Raw genomic sequence first — 22,293 nt, forward strand, 5'->3', positions numbered from 1 at the left:
ACAGTTAATTTACTCTCTTAGATTAAAAGTCATTTCCTGGGATGCCTGGGTGTCTCAGTTGGTTAAGAGTCTGCCTTCTGCTCAGGTCATGATCCCAGGGTCCTGGGATGGAGTCCCACATCGGGCTCCTTGCTGAGGAGCTTACCCCTCTCCTGCTTGTGCACTCCCTCTCTCTCTCTCAGACAAATAAAGAATAAAAAAATCTTAAAAAAAAATTCATTTCCTTAGGGAAGCTTTCCTGGTCCCTACTAACATCTTCACCATACCCTGTATTTTTCCTTTGTAGCATATATCATATTCTTGCTTAACTAATTATCTGTTCAATTAGGTATTAATGATTTTCTGACTTTAAGTTCTACCAAAATAAAGGTCTCATGTTTGTCCTGTTCACTGTGGTCACCCTAATTCCTTGCAATGGCCAGGCACAGGGCAGATGCCTGATAAAATAATCCCTTGTTCACTAATATATTAATTTACTTATCACTTTGTCTTGAAGTTGCTGCCAATGGGAGATCAAAGTGCTCATTTTGAGAAAGAAACAGTAGCTCAAAAGCACAAAGATGCTGGTGTGGTTTGTTTTTAAGTGAATCCTCCATGTGGGGCTTGGACTCTTAATCCTGAGATTGAGAGCTGCCCGCTCTACCAACTGAGGCGGCCAGGCACCCTTCAAAAGCATGGAGATACTACTACATCATTTTTACCTCAAAATAAGCCCCCCTTATATACCTTGATGCTTTGGGTTTTTAATGTATCTGGTTTGTGGGTCACTTGATGCAAGGATTCTCTTTTCAGAGTGGTGGCTCTTTCATCCATCTTAAAGGGTAAAAACAACAAGATTAAAGGCAAACATTAAAACTTAAACAACATCTAACACTTTTAAAACAAACTGGTCAAACTTCTTTAAAGGTTCTCAGAGTACTTTCAACAGAAATACCAGTAGGCGAACTAGAGGGGAGGGAGAGATGTTGCTGAGATACAAAGCTGAAACTGGTGCTTCACAAACCTTAAAACTTCTGAACCATAAACAGCGAGAGGACTTATACCCAGAAGCATGCTAGGTAGGATGCTGCTGGAAGACACAGCAGGACAAATGATACTACCAACAATTTCCTCTCTGGAGGAAAAAAAAGTGGAGAGGAGAGGGACAGGATGGGCAGTTTGGGGCAGAAAATCCTCACTGTGAGCCCTGAAAACCTTCAAGGCCTACTAACTCATAAAATCACCCCAAATTCCTAGCCCGGACTTAGCTGAGTTCAAAAGTGCTTTTTAAAGTAAGGCCCCCTGGGGCGCCTGGATGGCTCAGTCGTTAAGCGCCTGCCTTCTGCTAAGGTCATGATCCCAGGGTCCTGGGATGGAGTCCCGAGTCAGGCTTCCTGCTCAGCAAGAAGCCTGCTTCTCCCCCTCCCTCTGCCCCTGCTTGTGTTCCCTCTCCTGTGGTCTCTCTCTGTCAAATAAAGCAAATCTTTAAAACAAAAAAAGAAAAAAGGCTCCTTTAATCTTCTCAGCTTTGCAGGATATGACACGCCTTTGTAAAGCAGGAGGGAGAACAGGTCTTCTGATTCCATCCTCCAAGCCACGTCCAGCAAGCTGCCATGGCTCCACTGTGGCTGAGCCGGCTCACAACCTGATGTCTGGGTGCTGGGCTTCAATTTTCCTCGTGGGCTTGCTTCTAGCTCTGCTACTTTCCTCCCATTTATGGTACAATTTCTTGTTTTAGGTTTGCATTTCTTTACATATGCCTGTGTCTTTGCTGCAGGACATCTTTAAGGGTGGGGCTTGCAGCTATTTAAAAAATAATCCCCGTGGATCCCAGCACAAAGTCCACATGAAGGGGATTAAAAAACACACATTTTATTGACAATAACATGAAAACCAGTAAAACACACGGTCTGCCAGTATCAGTGGCTTAGGTCACTTAGTATGCCTGTGTAAAATGAGAGGATGGATTCAATGATCTCTTAAGTGGAGGAGCTGGTCTGGCCTGGTCTGTTTTAAATGGCTTTCCTGCGTTACATGCAAAAGTTTCACCCTAACATGCAGACCAAGCAGGATAAATCTGAAAGTCAAGTTCAGGCTTAAAGCAACGGCAAAAGATTCTTTAGTCATTGTCACTGTCAATGCTCTCACCCTTACCAACTTAAAAAAGAGCAAGAAGACCTCCCTTGGAAGTATGTGCCAGAGCTTCCCCACCAGACTGGTCACTGGTAACATGACAGGAAGCTTGTCATTCCTGCCAAAGACTTGTGGTGTGGCCCTGGCAAGCCATGCAACTCCTCCTTCACACCTCCCCTTCCAGATCAGGGCTAACTCTGCCTGTGTCACTCTTTATCACAAAGCTAGTGTGAAGCATGGTACGAACATGTAGCCTCTCAAACATGCCAGGGGACTGGAACTGAAAAGTCTGTGGAGTGTCATCCACGTACAGACAAAACACACTGCAACACAGAACATACCGCAAAGGATCCAAAAAGGCTTACCATGCTGAGGGACAGGTTCGCTTGCTTTTCTACCTTGCTCACAGCAACAAGATCTGTTTCTATCAAGTTGATTCTCTGGGTAAGGTTACTGACTGTCTCATTCATCCCCTCGAGTTTAAGATCATTCTGCCTCTGGTACCCAACTAGGGCACTGTTTACCTCCTCTAAAGAGTTGTGAAGGTACAGGATGTCCTGGAGTGGAAATAAATCAAATTGTGGAATCCAGCTAAAGACATACACTCGACAAGCAGGCCAGGAGCGCTATACAACCATTACTATGTCACGTTACTGAAGTAAACTCCTTTTCCTGGTTTAGACCATTGATTGTCTGTCTTGGCTCTGTTCCTCCACTCTAAATTGCTCTAAGTCACTCCCTCTGGAATTGTTTGACCTCAGCTAGACAAGAGGGGAAAGGGGACTACCTACATGATTCACTCTCTGGTCCCAGAAAGCTGAGAGCTTGGAAATTGATTTCCCAATGTTTACCTCACCTGCTGGCAGGAAAGCTTGCTGGGTTATTAACTGAAATGCCTATTAACCCAATTTGTCAGAACAAAACTACCTTAGGAACAATACCAATTACGGAATTGGCTCATGTAGCAAAACCATAACAAGTAGTGCATTATTTAGTACAAGATTCAATTATTTTTATTGACATCCTCTAGTACTGATTGCCACTTAAAAAGGAATGATGACTATAGGTTTTAGAGGGCATTAAACTCAGGACAGGAATTCTTCTTAGTGAAGATTTCCTTTATTCTCTTTAATGTGATTCTGAATTCAATAGCGTTTTCCCTCCTCTTATCTTTAGAAAATCTTGACTTCCAGGGATATGCTTTCCAACATTTTAGAAATGTTAACTTGCCCAGATTGTTACTTTCATAAACAGTTTCAGGAGAATTTGGCTATCCTATGTCTTCCAAGATGTGAAAAGGAATTTACTCCACTGATTGACATGCAGGGGAAGAAAGCAGAGTGCCAAAGAAGAGCCAGGATGGCATCTTGGATTCCTAAGATAGCAAAACACATTGCTGTCTGCTCAGCTCTCAGGCAGGCAAATATATGCCTGGGATGAGGTGTGACAACACTGAGCCCAACTATTCAGGCAGCCCCCAGAGTCCATTGTGGGCACAGGGAGTTAAGCCAGAAACAGAAAGTACCTGTTTCAAATTCTCACTGTAGGTTTTATTGTCAAATTCTGATGAAGCTGAAGGTGATGGAATGAGCTGGTTGCTTCCACTGGTCTCTTTTAAGAAGTGCCGATTCTGTTAACAGAAATGGAGGTTAGTATAGGCAACAGCTAATTACCAAGCCTACTTAACTATCTGGGATGGTCCTAGGACATTCTAGTTTCTCAGAGAGGGCATTCACAGATTAATCAACAATTATTTCCCAGGAGTCTACAGTGCGACCAGTCTTGTGCGAGGCCGCAAGGGCAGCAGATTCTTTTGGGAATGCCAGCCTGAAGCATGGACTGGACCAGCAGCACCCAGACACATCAGGGAACTGAGATCTGCCCAGTCTGTTTCTTGTCTCTGAATGGGGAATGAGCTCCCCAGAACCAGTCCTTCTCTCCTCTATTATCTATACTCCCAGAGAAACTACAGAATCACTAGAACCTCCCAGGGGCCAACTCAGTCTGGACCTTGCTAGTGTCATCACTTCCCCAGGACTAAAGAGGTTTGTGCACTCAAGCAATAGCCAGCCATGTAACCACTAGCCTTGGGCTCTAAGGACAAGATCATACACATTATTCATTTTTCAGCTTTTACAGCACATGCCGAGATTTATGTCTGAGTGTTACCCTTCCCTTCCCCTCCCCTTCCCACTGCTAAAGTCTCTCTTGGCAGAGACTGAAGTATAACACATTGATATACACTTTTTCCCTCTAGTGGAAAAACTTTGGATGGCTTAATCTTTCAGAGCTCGTATCTATGACTTACTCAGTATAAAATGTGCCAGTGGCGAGGATTACCATTGGCAACCATGGAAGTTTAAAAGAGGCAAATTTAATTATACCAGAATGCAATTAGGGAAAATAAACAGTTTTCCCTGAAATTTGAAATCCTAGACATTTATCAACCCTGCTTTTATAAGCAAAAAAAGGCAACAATAAAGAAAAAGGAGAGGTGGGAGAAAAAACCCAATGGTCTGGAGCATGAATTTTTGACTTAGGAAACATGTATTTCGGAAAATATTTATTGCTTTGAGAAAATGCTCAAGATATTAACATAAGAGTAATGAAGAAATTATTGAGATTATTATGTATCCCACTGTTACTCAGCAGCAGAGGTGGAACTGGAATCCAGTGTCTGAACACTAGCTCAGTGTCTGTTCCTCTGGGTCAGCCCCATTAAATATCAGTGAGGAGTACCTGTTTTGAAGAAATGAGAAACACCTTCTAGACCTTCTGGAGCTCTAATATAGCCCAGATCTCCGTGGTACAAATTGCCCAGTTTAAACTCGAAACTCCAAAGCTGGAAAAGAGTATGTGGGCTAGACCTAGAAATTAGTGGAAAAGCTGGGGAACTTTTGTGTGCCTTCAACAGTCCTGATTTCATGTATATATAACTCATCTCCCTAGCAAGGAGAAGGCTATGCCATCCTTTTCTCCCTTTGTAAATCTTTCATGGGGCAGAGTACCCTGCCCCATGATTGATAAGGCCTCTGAATGACTATAGACCACTTAGACCCACACAACATGAAGAGACATTTGAAAACAATTCCTGAGCACTGCAGGGGTTTGCTTCTGTCTCACTTATCTGCTGCTGCGTAACAAATCATCCCCAAACTTTGTGGCTTAAAACAATCTATTATTTGCCATGATCCATGGGTTGACTGGGCTCAGGGGGTGGGGGTATTCTTCTGTTTCACATGGTGCAGGCTCAAGTCTCTCTCTCTCTCTCACACACACACGGCTGCATTCAACTGAGTGTCTGGCTAGTGCCAGAACATTCCAAATAGCCTTTCTTTTATAGAGTCCTTTTCACTTGGTCTCTCATCATTTCATAGTCTGAGTTCTGTCCAAATTCCCAACCTACAAAACAGTGAGAAATGATAATGTGTTGTTTTAAGCCACTAAGTTTAGGATGATTTGTTATGTAGCAATCAATACTTGTGACACTTCCCTTTCCTTCTACTCCATTCTCCTTCCTATACATTCCATCTCGAACTGTATCTTACTGCTGTTACTTTCTCCACTATGTTCACAGAAGACTGAGGTTTTAATTTTATCCTCCTTGACTGCATAATTTACAGATTATATCTTTTAAAAAGGTACATAGTAAGGTCTGTTGAGATGAATGGGAAGATGGCATCACTCCTGTTACACAGAAGAGGGCAGGCAGAATGCTGACTTCTGTAGCATTTGTAGATTTCCTTACCATGTCACTCTGCAGTGACTCCATGGTTTTCTTGTGTTCATCCACAGTCTTCTGTATTGCCTCCACAGCAAGATGGACGCTGTTTAAAGTGTTGCCAATGGTAGCTACACTCTGAACAGAAATATGTTGTAAGGCCAGTGTCTTTTTCATTTTGAAATTTCTAAGTGTTACTAAGATTTAACTGGTACACAATGACCGGCACATATTCAAAAAGGTTGGCAAGTTTTGACATATACACCTAGGAAACCATTAGCATGATCAAGATAACGAACATCCATTGCCCAAGTTTCCTTAGACCCCTTTGTGATTTTTCCCTCCCCCACCTCCAGGCAGCCACTGATCCACCACATATCAGTTTGCATGTTCTAGAATTTTGTATAAATAGGGCCAGTGAGTGAGTATGTGGGTTTTGGTTTTGTTTTTTCTTTCACTCAGCTTCACATTTTAAGATTTATCCATGTTGTAGCCATTTAGCTTGTTGCTGAGAAGCATTCCATCATATGGATACAACAGAGTTTATCTACTCACCTGTTGATGGACATTTAGGTTGCGTTCAGTATATGACTAGTACAAATAAAGCTGCTATCAATATTCATGTGCAAGTCTTTATGTGGGTATGTGTTTTCATTTCTCTCTGTTGTATGCTTTTTCATCATCATAATGCCTAGAAGGTGAATGGCCAATCATATGGTAGATATATGCTTAACTTTTTAAAAAGCTGCCAAGATGTGCTCTAAAATGGTTATACCATTTTACATGTCTCCCAGTGTAGGAGAATTCCAGTTCTTCATATATGCATCAATACTGGTACTCTCAGTCTTTTTTCATTTAAGCCATTCTTTTAGGAATGCAGTGGCCTATCACTGTTATTTTATTTTACATCAAACCCGACCTAAAGAAGCTCAGTGTTTCTAATTATTTCAAGCCTCTTCAAACTGAATTTCATGTAGCTTATGCAGACACAATTAACAGGAAACTGCACGTTTATTTATATACAGTTGACCCTTCAACAACGCAGTTGTTCAATTTTGCAATTGAGAATCTACATGTAACTTTTTTTTACATGTAACTTCTAACTCCCCCAAAACTTAACTACTAATAGCTTGTTGACCAGATGCCTACCAATAGCATAAATTGCTAACACATATTGTATGTATTATATGTATTATACATTATATTCTAACCATAAAGCTAAAGAAAATGTTAAGAAAATCAGAAGAGAAAATACATTTATGATATTGTACTCTATCTACCAAAAAAAAAAAAAAAATCCAGAGAAGTGGACTGCATAGTTCCAGGGTCACTATGTATATGTAATATATATGTATATGTAAAATACATATCTATATCTATCTATCTATCTATCTATATATATATAACAAATAGTTTTCCCAATTTAAAGGACTTTTCCTAGAGAAAACCCGTATCTTTTTCTTAAAAAACAAACACTAGTTCATAAATCTGGGACCCACTGATAAGGGTCTCCCACAAACTGCCCTTACCAAGCCGTGTGGTAGGTAGCAGAAGGCCACAGCTAACTATATACTGCTACTGTGTCAGAAGCAAATGATGACTTTTGAATGACAATGGGTAGAACCATTTTTAGCTTTGGGAAACACAGTGTTGCAGAGATGAAGGAAAAATTCCATTTGGCAGCATTTGTTCCTGTTTTGCTTTGGAATCCCAATAGCAACTGCTGAGTGGAATGAGATGCAAGTCTTCATTAGGCTTAAGGAGCCCAAGTGGACTGGTACTTGGAAAATATGATTCAGAAACCATCATTTTAAAAAGACCTGTCCTAAGAGAATATCTACAAGAATTACTATTTGGTGGGTGTTGGCCTATTATTAAGATATACTGACAGTTTCATAGTTTTTTTTTTTTTTTAAGTTTTTTTTTTTTTATTTGAGAGAGAGAGCATGAGCACAAAAGCAGAGGAAAGGGCAGAGGGAGGGGCAGAGGGAGAAGAGCGAGCCTGATGCAGGGCTTGATCCAGGACCCTGGGATCATGACCTGAGCCAAAAGCAGATGCTTAACTGACTGAGCCTCCCAGGTGTTCCAGTTTTATAGTTTTATGGTAAATACATTAGTATTTTTAACCAAGGTTGTTTTTAGTATACTGACAGCCAAGAACCCAAAAGACCAAGAGATGACATTTTCAAAATTAAAAAAAAATCACGAGATACATTGAAATCAGGTGTTTGAGAAGATCTTCCACTTCAAAATGGAGCCACTTGTATTAAAAGTAGTATCTGACATTATAAGTGTACAGATTCCCAAAGAGAAAACACACTGGGTAGAAGTCTCTAAGCTGGGGTGTTATGTATGAGCGCTCTGTTGTTACAGAAGCTATGGGCATTCAAAGATATCTACTGTTAGACAATCCCGCCTTGCTGGATGTATGAGCCCATTAGGATGCAGGATAGTAAGCTCTTGTTTAAGATTTTCTTTTCTTTTTTTTTTTTTTTTTAAGGAAGCAGCTGATAGAGCCATGTGAACTCTAGAGCAAAACCCTGGAATAGTATTCTCACCAACAGCAAAGTGCCTGGCACAAACTGGAGGAAGCTCCACAAATGTTTACTGAATTAATTAATGCAATAAACCTGTATCATTTTCTAATGCAAGACTGCTGTAGTTGCTTCTGTATTAAAGACCACAGAAGCCTACCTTTTTTCCATTTGACCCTGGGGAATAATGGCAAGAACTTGCCTCATCACAGTTCTTTCCCTGCCTTCCCCTACTCCCATCATCCCCCCCCACCCCCCCACCCCACTTTTAACTTGTAAGAGGATGACCATCTTGGATAAATAGCAAATTATGAAGACTGAGCACACACATTCCACGCAGGTGGAATGACTACAAAGTAGCAAGTTCTGTTTCTGCATGTGGAAACAATTGATATGTTATAGAGCCTGGCATATAGTCAAATCAAACTTCTATACACTAACTTTGAAAAGTCAAAGATCTTAGATTTGACACTCCCTTTTTAAAAAAGATTTTATTTATTTATTTGACAGACAGAGATCACAAGTAGGCAGAGAGGCAGACAGAGAGAGGGGGAAGCAGGCTCCCTGCTGAGCAGAGAGCCCGATACGGGGCTCCAATCCCAGGACCCTGAGATCATGACCTGAGCTGAAGGCAGAGGCTTAACCCTCTGAGCCACCCAGGCACCCCTGACACCCATTTTTTAAGGTCCCCTTAACTCCAGAATCCCTTCTTCCATTTCCTGCTGCAGGGTTTGATGTTGTTTGTGTCCCAATTAGGTACCCTTCTTTCCTTCCTACCCCTATCCACTCTCCCCATCCAGCTCTCCCGACTGCTGTATACTATTTGTCTGGTTGGTTGCTGCCTCTTGCTCTGTGCCTGAATCCTAGAGATCAAGTAAATGGATATTCCAAATCATTTTTTCCTAGGCCCTAGAGTTTAGGGTACACCAGAGTGAATTACTTAGAGGATGTGCACTTCTACCTTTATAAAATAATATCTAATGTTTTCCAAAATGCTTTGTACTAATTTATACTCCCAGCAGGACTGATCTAAAGTTACCTTTGCTCCATAACCTTGCCAACACTTACTATATCCTAAACTTTGAAATTCTGCATTTTCCCCAATTATCATTCTTATGTTTTTAAAAAACTTCTTTGTCAACCATAAAAAAAAAATAGCCATCTAGAGCAACTCTCTTCTATAGCTGGTCTGCTTTCATGAAGACACTGTGGATGATGAATTGAGAATGCAAGTGATAAGAAGCAAACCCATGTATGTTAACCTCTAAGAGCCTCAGAACAGCAATCTCGGGATTCAGAGAGCCAAATAAAAATGTGTAAATCCATTAAAAAACAAAACAAAACAAAAAACAACTAAAGTCACCTGTTGCAAATTAAATGCCCAACTAACCAAACCAAAACAGAGAAGTTCTGAACTACTTAGAACACAGTGATATACTCGATTACTGCCCTCTGGAAATAGCTGATTTCAAATGCCATGCTTTCAAAGAAGATTTGTTAGAAGCTGTAGCAATAAGTTAATCTCAGTGCCCACATGTAGCACTTACCTTCTGAAGTCCCTCTACAGTGGTCGGCAGACTAATTAAGTCTGCAGCTGACTTAACATTGGCTTTGAGGTGGTTTACTGCAGAAGTCAGCAGGGAAATCTGAAAGGTAGAGAGTAACAATGAAAAGAGAATTTGGAGAATGAATACTTCCTGCACAGACTCAAGGCGCCCTCGGCTTTTAAGCATTTCTGTGATCCAGACATTATACCCTGTCACCTCACAAGAGTGGAGGAACTGTAATATCTTGGATAGAACTGAGATCTGAAAGGCAGCAGTAATACCTCTTCCTTCCCTGCCCCCATTTTTTAAAAAAAATATTTATTTATTTATTCGAGAGAGAGGAAGAGAGAGAGACGGGGAGAGAGAAAAACCCGACCAGATTCCATGCTGAGTGTGGAGCCCAACTCAGGGCTCAATCTCAGGACCCTGAGATGACAACCTGAGTGGAAACCCAGAGTTGGACGCTTAAACAATGTGTTACCCAAGCACACTTTCCCTGCCCAATTTAAACACCAGTGCCAAAGAGGGAAAGGCAAGTATTCTTTACCCTACTCCTGGCAGCTACAAGATCCAACTCTTGTTACTGAAAAGTTGCAGTGATTACAACACGATCCCTCAACAATTGGACAGGGAGAAAGCTAATGATCAAGAACTCCTGAAAGATTTCATTTTGGTAAAAAATAACACCTTGGTTATTTACTGAACTTTTGTTCCTGACCAAGTGGGAACATATATTATAAAGTAAAAGCCCATCATCACAAAATACAGTCTACAGGAACTTGTGCAACACTTTAAACTACTTGGAGATTCAGTTTTGGTTTAACAATGTGATTAATATTTCAAACTCAATAGCTCAACCAAAGTACTACTCTGTACCTAAAGGCGCTCCATAAATACCCACTGACATGCTGACTGATGCAGTACTTGTATTAAAATAGGAATTGAATAAAAAGAAAATGTGTCTTCTCTTCTGCTATGTAGGGGTAGAATTCTAAATGGCTAGACTTCTCTCTTGAAGGAGGACTGGGGGAACCTGTATAATACATAATTTCAGGCAGCAGAGATCACATCCTAACACCTTTGTAGTGTGGCTCAAAACATTCTTCAAAGAGTCTTAGTTCCAAACTGCTTTCCTGACCCAAAGTCTGGCATGAGGACACAGATCTACTGATAGCAATTATATTCCGAATGGCCTCACAGAGTAACCACTGAAGTTTCTGGGCACCTGTTATGTACCTAACACTGTGGTAGGCAGTAGCAGATGGACAGCAGACAAAGTGAACCTGATCCCTTCTTCTTTCCTTCAACCAGTCCTGGGTGTCTCTGTGTTAGGCACTGCCACAGGCACTCAGCAGACAGTGACAACAAGACCGTGAGGTTTTACTCTCAAGGAGCTTACATCCTAGTAGAAGGTGAAAGAAAAATAAAGAGGAAAAGGTATCAGATGAGCAAGGAATTTCAATAGGATTCCTGGAGCAAGCGGCAGCATGTTCTGAACCAGGAAGTCCACTGTAAGAAGCCCAGGATCTCAGGCTTCTTTCCCTCTTGCTTTTTAAGAGGGATACATTCAGGAGCTTCAGACCATTTTTCATTTATTCATGACTACAACAAATGAGCCCTATTCCATACCAGTGGTGAAAATACAGTGATCTTGCAGTATTTACATTTTAGTGCAAAGAGAAAGACAATTTTATATAAGAAAAACACAGGATGGTAGGGTGCATTAGAAGAAAATTTAAATAAGGTAACTTTAGATTAGATTGTCAGATGAGATGAAATTTGAATTGAGATTTTAATAACAAAAAAGACTTAGTCAAAGACTGAATGAGTGCATTTCACTGCAGAGGGAACTGCTAGGGCAAATGCCCCAGTGCAGGGAAGAGCTTGGCATATTTGAAGAACAAAAAGGAGGCTTGGTGGGAGGAACACATAATGTGAGTAAGAAAGGGAGAGGAGAAGGGAGACACAAAGAGGGGGGGGTAGAAGAGTAGAGGTAGGTAGGTAACATTTTTTATTTTAGAGATTTTATTTATTTGACACAGAGAGAGGTGTCACAAGTAGGCAGAGAGAGAGAGAGAGAGAGAGGAGGAAGCAGGCTCCCTGCTGAGCAGAGAGCCCGATTCAGGGCTCCATCCCAGGACCCTGAGATCATGACCTGAGCCCAAGGCAGAGGCTTTAACCCACTGAGCCACCCAGGTGCCCTGTTAGGTAACATTAAAGAAATAATTAAGTACTAGATGTGATACCGAATAAAGTTCAAAGAAAAAGATATTTTTGTAGGCCAAAAGGGACAGGCTTCACTGAAGTGGGATTCAAATTATACTCTGATGGAGAAGTAAGACTTTTATATATAAAAATAAAGCAGATTTCCTTTCTAGGTTAAATAGGTGAGTGTGGCATTAGGTATCAGAAGGGAATGACAGCATGAATAGGCCCAAGAATACCCTTTCTTCATGGTCTTTCTCAAAGTGACAATGACTTATTTGTGTGATGACTTGATTAAGGACTCTGTCTTCCACTAGACTGTAAGCTCCATGACATACGGACCATGTCTATTTCAGCATTTTCCATAATATGCCCGACATACAGACAAGCATCAGTAAGTATTCACTGAATGAATGTATGGCTGAGAAAGAACACTCTGTCTAGGAGGACAGTGAGAAGACTAGTCTAAGCAGAGTAGAGGATAGAGGCCAGGAAGGAGGAGATAAGTCTAAATAAGAAGTTGACTCAATTTTCTCACCAGTAAAATGGCTGGAACAATAAAAACTGTTTAATAATCATCTCATAGGGATGTATGAATGTTTTAAAATATGTCTACAAATTCTTTGATAGTCTTCTCTTCAACAGGTGGAATGTAATCCCCTTCCCCTGAACATGGCCCATCCCCACTGACTCACTTTTAGCCAATAAAGTGTAAGAGAAAATGGGCAACTTTGGAAACTAGTTTGTTAAAAGCACCAGGGCTTCCTCTTTGCTGCCTTTTGGATCATTCACTCATGGAAGCCAGCTGCTGTGTTGTGAGAACACACAAGCAGCCCAGTAGAGAAGCCCACATTGAGAGGAACTAAGAACTGTGGCCAATAGTCATGTGGGTTAAGATCATCCAGGTGTAGGGAAGCCTTCAGATGATGCAGCCTTGGCCTAGACCTTAAAAGCAACCTTAGAGAGATCTTAGCCAGAACTCAACTAAGCAGCTCCCAAATTCCTGACCCACAGAAACTGTGAGGCAATAAATGCTTCTTCTGTTAAGTCATTAAGTTTTGGGACGAAGGTAACACAGAGACAGATGACTAATACAGGCCATGAGGATGAAATGAGATATATAACAAAGCTCTTAGCACAGTACATAGTACAAACAAAATACCAAATTAGTATTAGTTCTTTAACAGTGAAATTTAATAAGCACTTAAAACATATCATTCTCCATAAATGAGCTAAAATATTCAGACTAATCTTCAACATTCCAACTCTAGCCATTTAAAAACAAGATGGGTGAGAAACCCCAGCCCACAGAGAGATACTCTCAGCAAACAATAAACCTCTTAAGGGTAGTGATTACATCACAGAGATTGTTTTCATCCACACCTTTAAAAAGATATGCATAATACTGAGGTTTGAAAAGGACTTAAAGGAAATGGGCATTCTTATGTATTGTTAATGGGAAAGTAAACTGGAGAAGATCTATAAGAAGGTTACCGAGGAGTAAATGTCAAAATTTGAGTGGTTAGGGAGCCTGGGTGGCTCAGTCGATTAAGTGTCTGCCTTTGACTCCGATCATGATCCCAGAGTCCTGGGATCGAGTCCCACACTGGGCTCCTTGCTCAGCAGAGAGTCTGCTGCTCCCTCTACCCCCCAACTTCTGCTCACTTGCTCTCTTTCTCTCTCTCTGGCAAATAAAAAGAAATAAATAAAAATTTGAGTGTTTATATCCTTTAACTAAGCAATTTCATTTCTAGAACTCTATCTACAAATTACTTGCTCATGTACACATAGATGTATGCACAACAGAATCTACTGCTTCCTTATTTGTAATAGTAAACCCTAGAAACCACCCAAATGTTTACTAAGGATGAGGAGATATATTCAGTGAACAAAGGAAGTTGTGGAACAACATACAGGGAACAACATCCATCTATCTGGTCTCTTACACACACATACACACACACTAATGCATAAGCTAATTCTTATTAAAGTCTATTAAGATTTTCACAGAAAGGAGGGACGCCTGGGTGGCTCAGTTGGTTAAGTAGCTGCCTTCGGCTCAGGTCATGATCCCAGGGTCCTGGGATCAAGTCCCGCATCAGGATCCTTGCTTGGCAGGGAGCCTGCTTCTCCCTCTGCCTCTGCCTGCCTCTCTGTCTGCCTGTGCTCACTTGCTCTCTCTCCCTCTGTCTCTGACAAATAAATAAATAAAATCTTAAAAAAAAAAAAAAGATTTTCACAGAAAGGAGGCTACAAGAATGCAGCCCAGACTAATGGCAATGGACACCTGTGGGGCCTGGAAATGTGTGTGATGGGGGAACACACAGAGATGTGCATTAAAGGGAAATTTTCTTAAGGAGTTCCTTATGTATTTTATTGTTTAAGCCTTATGTAAGAATACACGCATATATTACTCATAAAATTTTAAAGACAAAAGATGGAAGAGAAATACACACATAGAAAAAAGACAGCATGACTCTGGAAGCATTTAGCAGATTTCCTAGGCTGGCCCTTTCTTCCATGCTCTTCACTGGGTCTTCCAAGACTATCTTAATGTGCTTAGTCATAAAGTGCGAGGAAGGAGGCCTTCCCCAGGTACATTTTACTCAGTGCCCCAAAGTATGTAAACAATTGACTCAATACCAACTTGATGGGCAAGAATACAGTAATTCCAAATGCTCTATCAATTGTGTGGTTAACTTTTGGAGACCTAAGGGAACATACTGCTTCCACTGAAAACTGGCCAGATCCTAAAAGACACAAGCTGTGTTTTGGGTGGAGTGATCTAGGTAGAAACTATTCTCCGAGGAATAGATCCTGAAGCTAATCAGAAGCATCTCAAGAATGGTAATGGCCTCCCAAATGGCCAGTGTGGCTGGAGGCAGCTACCACTTCACCCAAAAGCAGAGGAACAGGTGCAAGTCAATGCAAGTAGGACAAGGTAAAGTACTGTTCCACTTCTCCCCATCCCCCTTGAACACCTCAGGCCTAGGGTTATCAGCTGCTTCCCTGAAAGAGTATGCCCTGGAGAGCTGACCATTAACTCTCTAAATACCAAACATCACTTAGGACTTCTTACTCATTTACAAGACCTGAACCCCACATTGGTCACTAAGACTCAGCTACATTCTCAAACTGCAAAGCTGGATTCCATCTTTCAGCATTCCTCTTCTGAGAGCAAAGAAAAGTCAGTATCTGTGGAAAAGTACAGCAAAGCTACATGTTTAACTAGAATGGAGAGACAAGGGGAACTCTCCTTTTACTGCTCTAGTCTCTGATAGATATTCTAGAATGTCAGATCAGATTCAAGCACTACAGAATCTATCTCTAAAAGTCACAAAATATAGTTCAAAGAGTCTAAAAAGTTGAATTAAGTAGAAACCATTAAGAAAAAAACCCACATTCCTGCCAAAAGGTGAATCATGACTTTTATGAATATTACATGACTTTTCATTAGCAGAATTAAAAATAACTACTGTAGACCATTTGCTTATTAGACCATTTTATACTATAGAGCCTGAAATGCTGCTTTTTTTTTTTTTTTTAAACTTTGGGATTAAAATTAAGGATTCTTGATATAGTAAGTAAAACAGTTACTAAAACAGATAATCATCAATGATGAATGATTATGAGCCCTAATAGGGACCTGATATCACAGCCCTTCAACTTGATCTACCGAGCACCTACTGCATCCTTAATATAAAGATGTAAGGCAGAATGAAAAACTGGAAAGAAAACAGGCTCCTAGACCTTAAATATTTTAATATTAGTATTGCTACAAAGCTGTGCAACCTTGAGCCAACCATTTAACCTCTTTGAGCCTAGTTTTCTTATCTGTAAAATGGAGATACCACCTCCTACTTCACAGGGCTATTGAAGCAAAAAAGGAGATCTCACATGTAGTGCATCTAACTGTGGCCTGCACAAGGAAAACATTTAACAAATGGCAGTTACCATTTAATTGTTCTCATCATTGCCATCATCATGCTTAAAACTCACAAGTTCTAGTATAATTAGAGGCATACACAAATAACTATCATATAAGGTATCAGGACTGAGTGCCAAGAGAAAGAGACCATACAGAAGGGCACTCAAGGTCCTTGATATGGCTCTTCCTGACATATCCTTACTTCTGGCCTCTTTGCACCAAACTTAGCTATGATGAACTATTAAAATTTCCCGAATGTGCTGTTTTTCATTTGTCTTTTCTTCTGGACATGCAGTAAATTCTCGTTATTCACAATAGTTATGCTCTAGAAAGTTGCAGCAAACACTGACTTAGTGAATACTGAACCACTGCTCCTAAGGGAAGTATTGGGTTAGGTTCTTGAGAGCTGTCTGGTCACATTTTTGTCAACTGGTCAATATGATATATAACCTTGTTTTATAGCTGTTTCTATTTAAAGACATCTTATTAAATATACATTGCTGAACTCATGACTGAAGCTCATCTAACACATGAATTTTCTCTGTGAGACACATCACAGCCTTGGGATGCCTGGGTGGCTCGTTGGTTAAGCCTCTGCCTTCATCCCAGGGTCCTGGGATGGAGCCCTGCGTCAGGCTCCTTGCTCAGCAGAGAGCCTGCTTCCCGCTGCCTATATGTGTTCCTGTGCTCTCTCTCTGACCAAAGGGGGGAAAAAAAAGACACATCACAGGCTTCTTGCACTTGGGAATACTAGACAGTACTTGAGCACTATGCTAGGGGGACATGTCAAGCAGTGTAGTCACCAAAAAAAACCCCATGAAGTGTGAAAACATGGCAGTAAATATAGTTTGAGAAGGAAATCTGTTTACAGTATGACAGCTGAAACAAAGCAGAGTGTCACCTTGCTTGACATCAACTGAAGATGTCTGTGCTCGATGACTCAAATATTTTGCCACTGTACACCTGTCGGTGAAGGACTACAAAAGTAGCACAAGTATAGATTTTGGGGTTACAAATTTTAGCAAGTAGGCAAATTCACAAATATGGAATCTGCAAATGAGGATCAACTCTACTCATGTTTTATCTATGACACCCTTCTCTCTTTCTGCAGAATTCCCCTGGCCAACTCTTATGTGCCCTTCAGGACTCAGCTCATGATGTGAGAGAACCCTGCCTGGCCCCAGCCATTCTGGATAGACACATCCTTTAAAGTGTCCCTCTAACACTCATCTGGACCTACTTCTCATTGCCCATAAGGCTGTTTTACAATTGTTTACTTTTCTGTCTCCTCCATTTGGCTATAAGAGCCTTGGGGACAGGAATCATCATTTTTGGTTTTGAATCCAAGGCTACCTAACTCTATAAAAACTCTATAAAAAGCAGCTCATTAAGCACTGGCTGAATTAACAGTCTTCAAAGAAGGAGGAGGACACTCCCTGTACCGGCTACGAAAGGCAATGGGTATGAAATCAGAGGTTTCATGAATAAAACAGAAAAGTAAGCAAGATTTTTAACTATTAGTTTAAAAGTTTTCAATATAAAATTTGATTTTAACTTATTTCAAACTAAGGCTTTTTTTTTTTCCCAGTTGGCATTAACTTCAGCTCACACTGGGCTAAGGGCAGTTCTTTTTAACTGATGTACTCCATTTTCTTATTAAGCCATTTTGATTTGCTTTTTAAAAAATAATTTGCCAATAAAAGCATCTTAACTGACAGTTACCCTTAGACACAGAAACATAGAAATTAAATACAGATTTTATTTTAATACCTATTCTGATTTAGGACAAATGCCTTTTACTTGAACAGACCATCAGATATGTGTAACAGTAATTTTAGAAAATCACTCAGAGAGTGAAGAGCTCCCCTTGGACCAACATGAAGCTCACTGTACTACCACCAGCCTCCAGCACCCATGCTAGCTCTGGCTGGTCTCAGCAGTCACCACCCTCAGCTCTGAAGGTCTAAGAGACTAAAATGGAAAGGGTTTCAGTTCAGTCTCTCCCTGTTTTATATATGAAGCCCTGGGACTGGAGTAAACTTTTCCTGCATAGCTGCCTTCCCAGGTACTTCTTGCATTAAAACTAAGAGCCAATCCAAGAACGAAATGATTCTTTTGTTGCTAGATCCCTGGTTAAAGAGAATTCAAAGCCAAAATATGGAGGAAAAAAAAAAAACCCAAAATATGTAGCAAAGGTTTGATAACCTGTATGTCCTCTCACACCGAGTACCAATTTCCCCTTTCAATTCTTCCCACAATGCTGATTTACATGAATGAGATGAGAAAGAGTTGACACAGACTTTTCCTATTGAAAGATTTCATCCCTGCCTCAGAAGAGTGATCTCCGTGATGGATTCTCTCAATGGAATCCACGGTTTGCCCCAGTGAGAGATGCTAATGAACTACTTCACAGCGCTTCTCTGTGGTCTATTTTCCCTTGATATCATCTCTGACCAAACTGCTAATTTGCTCTGTCAATAAAAGTAAGGCCACAATTTATCCTATTCTTTTTACAAAAGGGAGTGAATACTGGCTTCTTCCTAATTACTGAGAAACCAAAGATAAATGATAACAAGCAAATAGTGGGTGCTACAACCCATCAGTTATTTCATCAGTAATTTTAAAAAGTGAAACAGAACTGAATAGGAAATAAAATATCGCAAGGCATACTAAGGGTAAATTATCGTTTTCAGAAACTTTTATTTTAGTTACACATATATGTATGTAGGTATGTGTTTATTGGATAATGACATAAAACATTTCTTTTTGTGAGTTCCAGGAGAATTCTGAAAGCCACTGCTGCAGGCCACTGATCCCTGGCCTTAAGTGCTGACTTGCCACACTCCCCCACTGCTGCTGAGAGCTGGCTGTAGCTTCGGAAATCTGTGTAAGTGCTTAATTCCAGCACGGCGCTCCCTGCCAGTGGCTGATTCTGAACTTTGGGTCTCCCTTCTGAAGAACAGAAGGGAGTTCTGCTTAGCCCCAATGAAGATGGTATATTTATTTATTTTTTAAAAGACTGACTGATTGATTTGCCAGAGAGAGACAGCGAGAGAGCACAAGGAGGACAAACAACAGAAGAAGAAGGAGAAGAAGGCCCCCTGCTGAGCTGGGAGCCCAGTGCCTTTGTGGGGCTCAGTCCCAGGACCCTGGGCTCACGACCTGAGCTGAAGGCAGACACTTAACTGACTGAGCCCAGCAATGCATCTGTTTCTAAGCACTCCACAGGTGTAACATTCCTCTGGTGCTTGACTCTTCTTGCCAATGTACATCTTTTCTAACTAAACTGTAAAAACTGAGGACAGAGGCTACAAGACCTAGCAACAACTCTAGCGCCTGATACACAAGAGCTGCTCAATTAATAAATATCCTCTGCATTAGCCCCTTCCCTCTGTCAGAATCCCTCTTTTGGAATCAATGCCTACTGAGATCTGGTCAACTTAGGGACTGAAACGTTTTTGCTCTAGGCTTGCTTGCCTGGCCAAGGTATTTAACCAACTCTGCTACCTCCTCCTATGTGAGTCTTGAATAACTATCATTAGGTGCAGATGGTTTCCAGGCTTGTTTTACTACAGTGTACATCACTACGCCCAAGCTGCATCTGTGAGTTTTTGAACTCTATTAAACCAAGTAAGCTCTTATTACCTAATACAAACAGACTACCCATTTTTCTTTGAGGTCAGAATGACATTCTATTTGATACCTACACTGCTCCTTAGGAAAAAATGACTCAAGAATTTCCAACTCCCTCCAAACTACTCTACTTGATAAAACCATTCCTTTGCAGAAAGGGTTAACATTTTATATATTTGGTAATGCATACTATTATCCATTTTATCTAACCTTAATGTGCTGGGATCACAGTATGTAAAACGTCATCTCAAAAAGTAAAACAATCAGAAGTGAGTGCTGCTCTATATCTACAAATTCATACTAAACAAAACTAAACATTCACAGCTTACACAGAAATAAAATCACATATTTGCTACCTGCTTATTCATTTCTGTGATGTTTATCCAGACTTTGTTCAAGCCCAGCTCCCCAGATTCAATCTTCTCGAGTTGCTTTTGTTCGCTGAGTAGTTCTTCATTAAGTTTGGGAATTTCTTGGAATGAGCTTTTCTGATTAGATTCCACTAAAAGCAAAAATAAGAATAATAATAAATAACCACAGAGTACTTACTCTCTTGACTCCAAGATGAAAAGATGATCTCACAGTGGGAAGGAAGACAGATTAATAAAAGTCAATCCTGGTGGGACGACTGAATTCCTATCTACCAGCTACACTGTTTTTTTAAATTTATGTAAATGTATTTCAAGTGCTGTTATGAGGATTATGATTTTAAATTTTTTCATAAACAGCAAATAGTGTTTTCTTAAATCTTAAATCAACCCAAAAGCCCAAAGTGAAACAGAAGATAAATGAACATGTTAGGTGATGTGTAGGGTGATATTTGGCTTTTCCTTTGGGAAAAAGTATCTCCTGATTGGTTTAGAGATTTGCCAGCCTAAAGGCAGAAGCCTGAAAGAGTGCTTTCTCTTCTGTCTTTAAAGATATTTTTCCTTTTCATGAAAAATAAAATACTGATCATGGCTGATCCCCCAGAATAAAACCCACATCACTTTTTTTAAAGCCACAGATTGCCCAATTAGTTATTACATACTTTCTTTAAAACCAAAAAAACCTGGCATACAGGAAAGATATAAAACAATTTACTAAAATTTAAGTACCATGATTTTTTTTGTTGTTGTTGTTTCTCTCTGTAGGGTCAGCATTTGGAATACACCTGGCACATTTTAGGCACTTGTTAAGCATCACTAACTGCATAAATCTGGCCTTTGCTTACCTCCCAACCACTTTTTGCATAGCTTTACCTTCCTCTTCAATCTATTTTCTGGTAAAGTGGATTTTCCAGACATACCAACCTCTTTAGGTCTCAGTGACTCTGTACACATTATTCTTTCTGCCTAGATGCCCTTGGCTTCTCCCTTCTCCATTTCTGTCACCTTGGCCTATTTATTTCTTTTTAAGATTCACCACAAATAGCTGGGTTCCCATCTTGGACGCCCACCGCCACTTCACCACTGTGAACTATCAAGCACTTAACACACTGTGCTGTAACTATCTACTCGCGTGTCTGCTTTACCAGACTAAGAGAGACAGAGAGTTGCTAAAGGACAGGGACCAGGACTTATTTGTGATGTATTTCCAGGGCCCAGCACAGTGCCAGGTACACAGAAGCACTCTAGTGCTTGTCCAGGGAAATGATTGTAGGGTATGAAATGGAGTTAGTGTTGTCCTATTAAGTTAAACAAAGAAAATTCAATCAAACTCAACAACAAAAAATCCCCACAAAAATCGGGGGCGGGGTGGTGGAGGTATCCCTGCCAGAAACAAGCCCACTCTCTCCAAATTCAGAATTATTTAAAAAGAAAATTAGATATTTTTATTTTTCAAAAACATGCATGAAAGGATTTCTGTATAAGTAAAAGATTTCCCTCAGTGCTTTTACTTTAACATTTGATTTACATCAGGTTGTAGGAGTACATGCATCTTACAGAGTGACAACATTCTGTTAGTCCAAATTAATACAGCATTTCAATGATTTTCTTCTACATTTTCAGTGAGGTTGTAAAGTAAAACTTTGTCTGCCACAAGTAAAACCATTCATGTCTGCCATTTTCAGGGGGTCAAATGTCCCAAGAGCTGGGGTGAGGGTGGGAGTAGAAATAGAAGTAGAATGTGGATGTGTTAGAGGAAAGAAATAAGACAAAACATTTAGGGTTACAGTTATTAACTAACAAATATATGAAGCTGACAAGACCTGAAAACTCTCTGGATAACTTAGAATTCTATGAGCCAAGAGAGGATCATTTTCATTATATGACTTGGGGCTTTTAAGGAGACCGAATCCGAGTCAAGGCACTTTGGCTACATAAATGGGAGGAAGTGTAACAAACAACTTATGATTATAATTTATGTTCTTCCACCATGGAAAGCAACTCATTTAAAATCCAGTACATTAATACTCAAAAGAACTTACCACCTCTTTTCCTGATCTCTAAGATTAGGAAGTAGAGATTTTTGCACACACTCTTTAGACAGAAGACATACAATGCTAACAGCAATATTTTATACTTAAATGCCTTCAGTTTGCAATAAACTTTTATGTAATCATTCAACTTGTTACTGAGTCCCTATCATGTGCCCAGCCCTGCACTCAGCACCAGTGCATGTCAAAGACCC

At 40.3% G+C, this 22,293-nt stretch overlaps 1 protein-coding gene across 2 annotated transcripts in view; it reads right to left on the reverse strand.

Annotated features, from left to right (window-relative positions):
• Positions 1 to 22,293, reverse strand: part of EFCAB14 (EF-hand calcium binding domain 14) — a 37,608-nt gene that overhangs the window by 9,695 nt on the left and 5,620 nt on the right. Inside the window, exons 3-8 of one of the 2 annotated variants that reach the window (XM_082687913.1) lie at positions 20,037 to 20,182; positions 9,915 to 10,013; positions 5,861 to 5,971; positions 3,638 to 3,742; positions 2,478 to 2,669; positions 727 to 813 (exon numbers count right to left, since the gene is read on the reverse strand). In XM_082687913.1, coding sequence (XP_082544039.1) covers positions 727 to 813; positions 2,478 to 2,669; positions 3,638 to 3,742; positions 5,861 to 5,971; positions 9,915 to 10,013; positions 20,037 to 20,182 — 740 coding nt within the window. The remainder of the gene's footprint in view (positions 1 to 726; positions 814 to 2,477; positions 2,670 to 3,637; positions 3,743 to 5,860; positions 5,972 to 9,914; positions 10,014 to 20,036; positions 20,183 to 22,293) is intronic. The other variant, XM_082687914.1, reaches the window with a different exon arrangement.

This window comes from Mustela nivalis (assembly GCF_964662115.1).
Source record: "Mustela nivalis genome assembly, chromosome: 10".
Taxonomy (NCBI): domain Eukaryota; kingdom Metazoa; phylum Chordata; class Mammalia; order Carnivora; family Mustelidae; genus Mustela; species Mustela nivalis.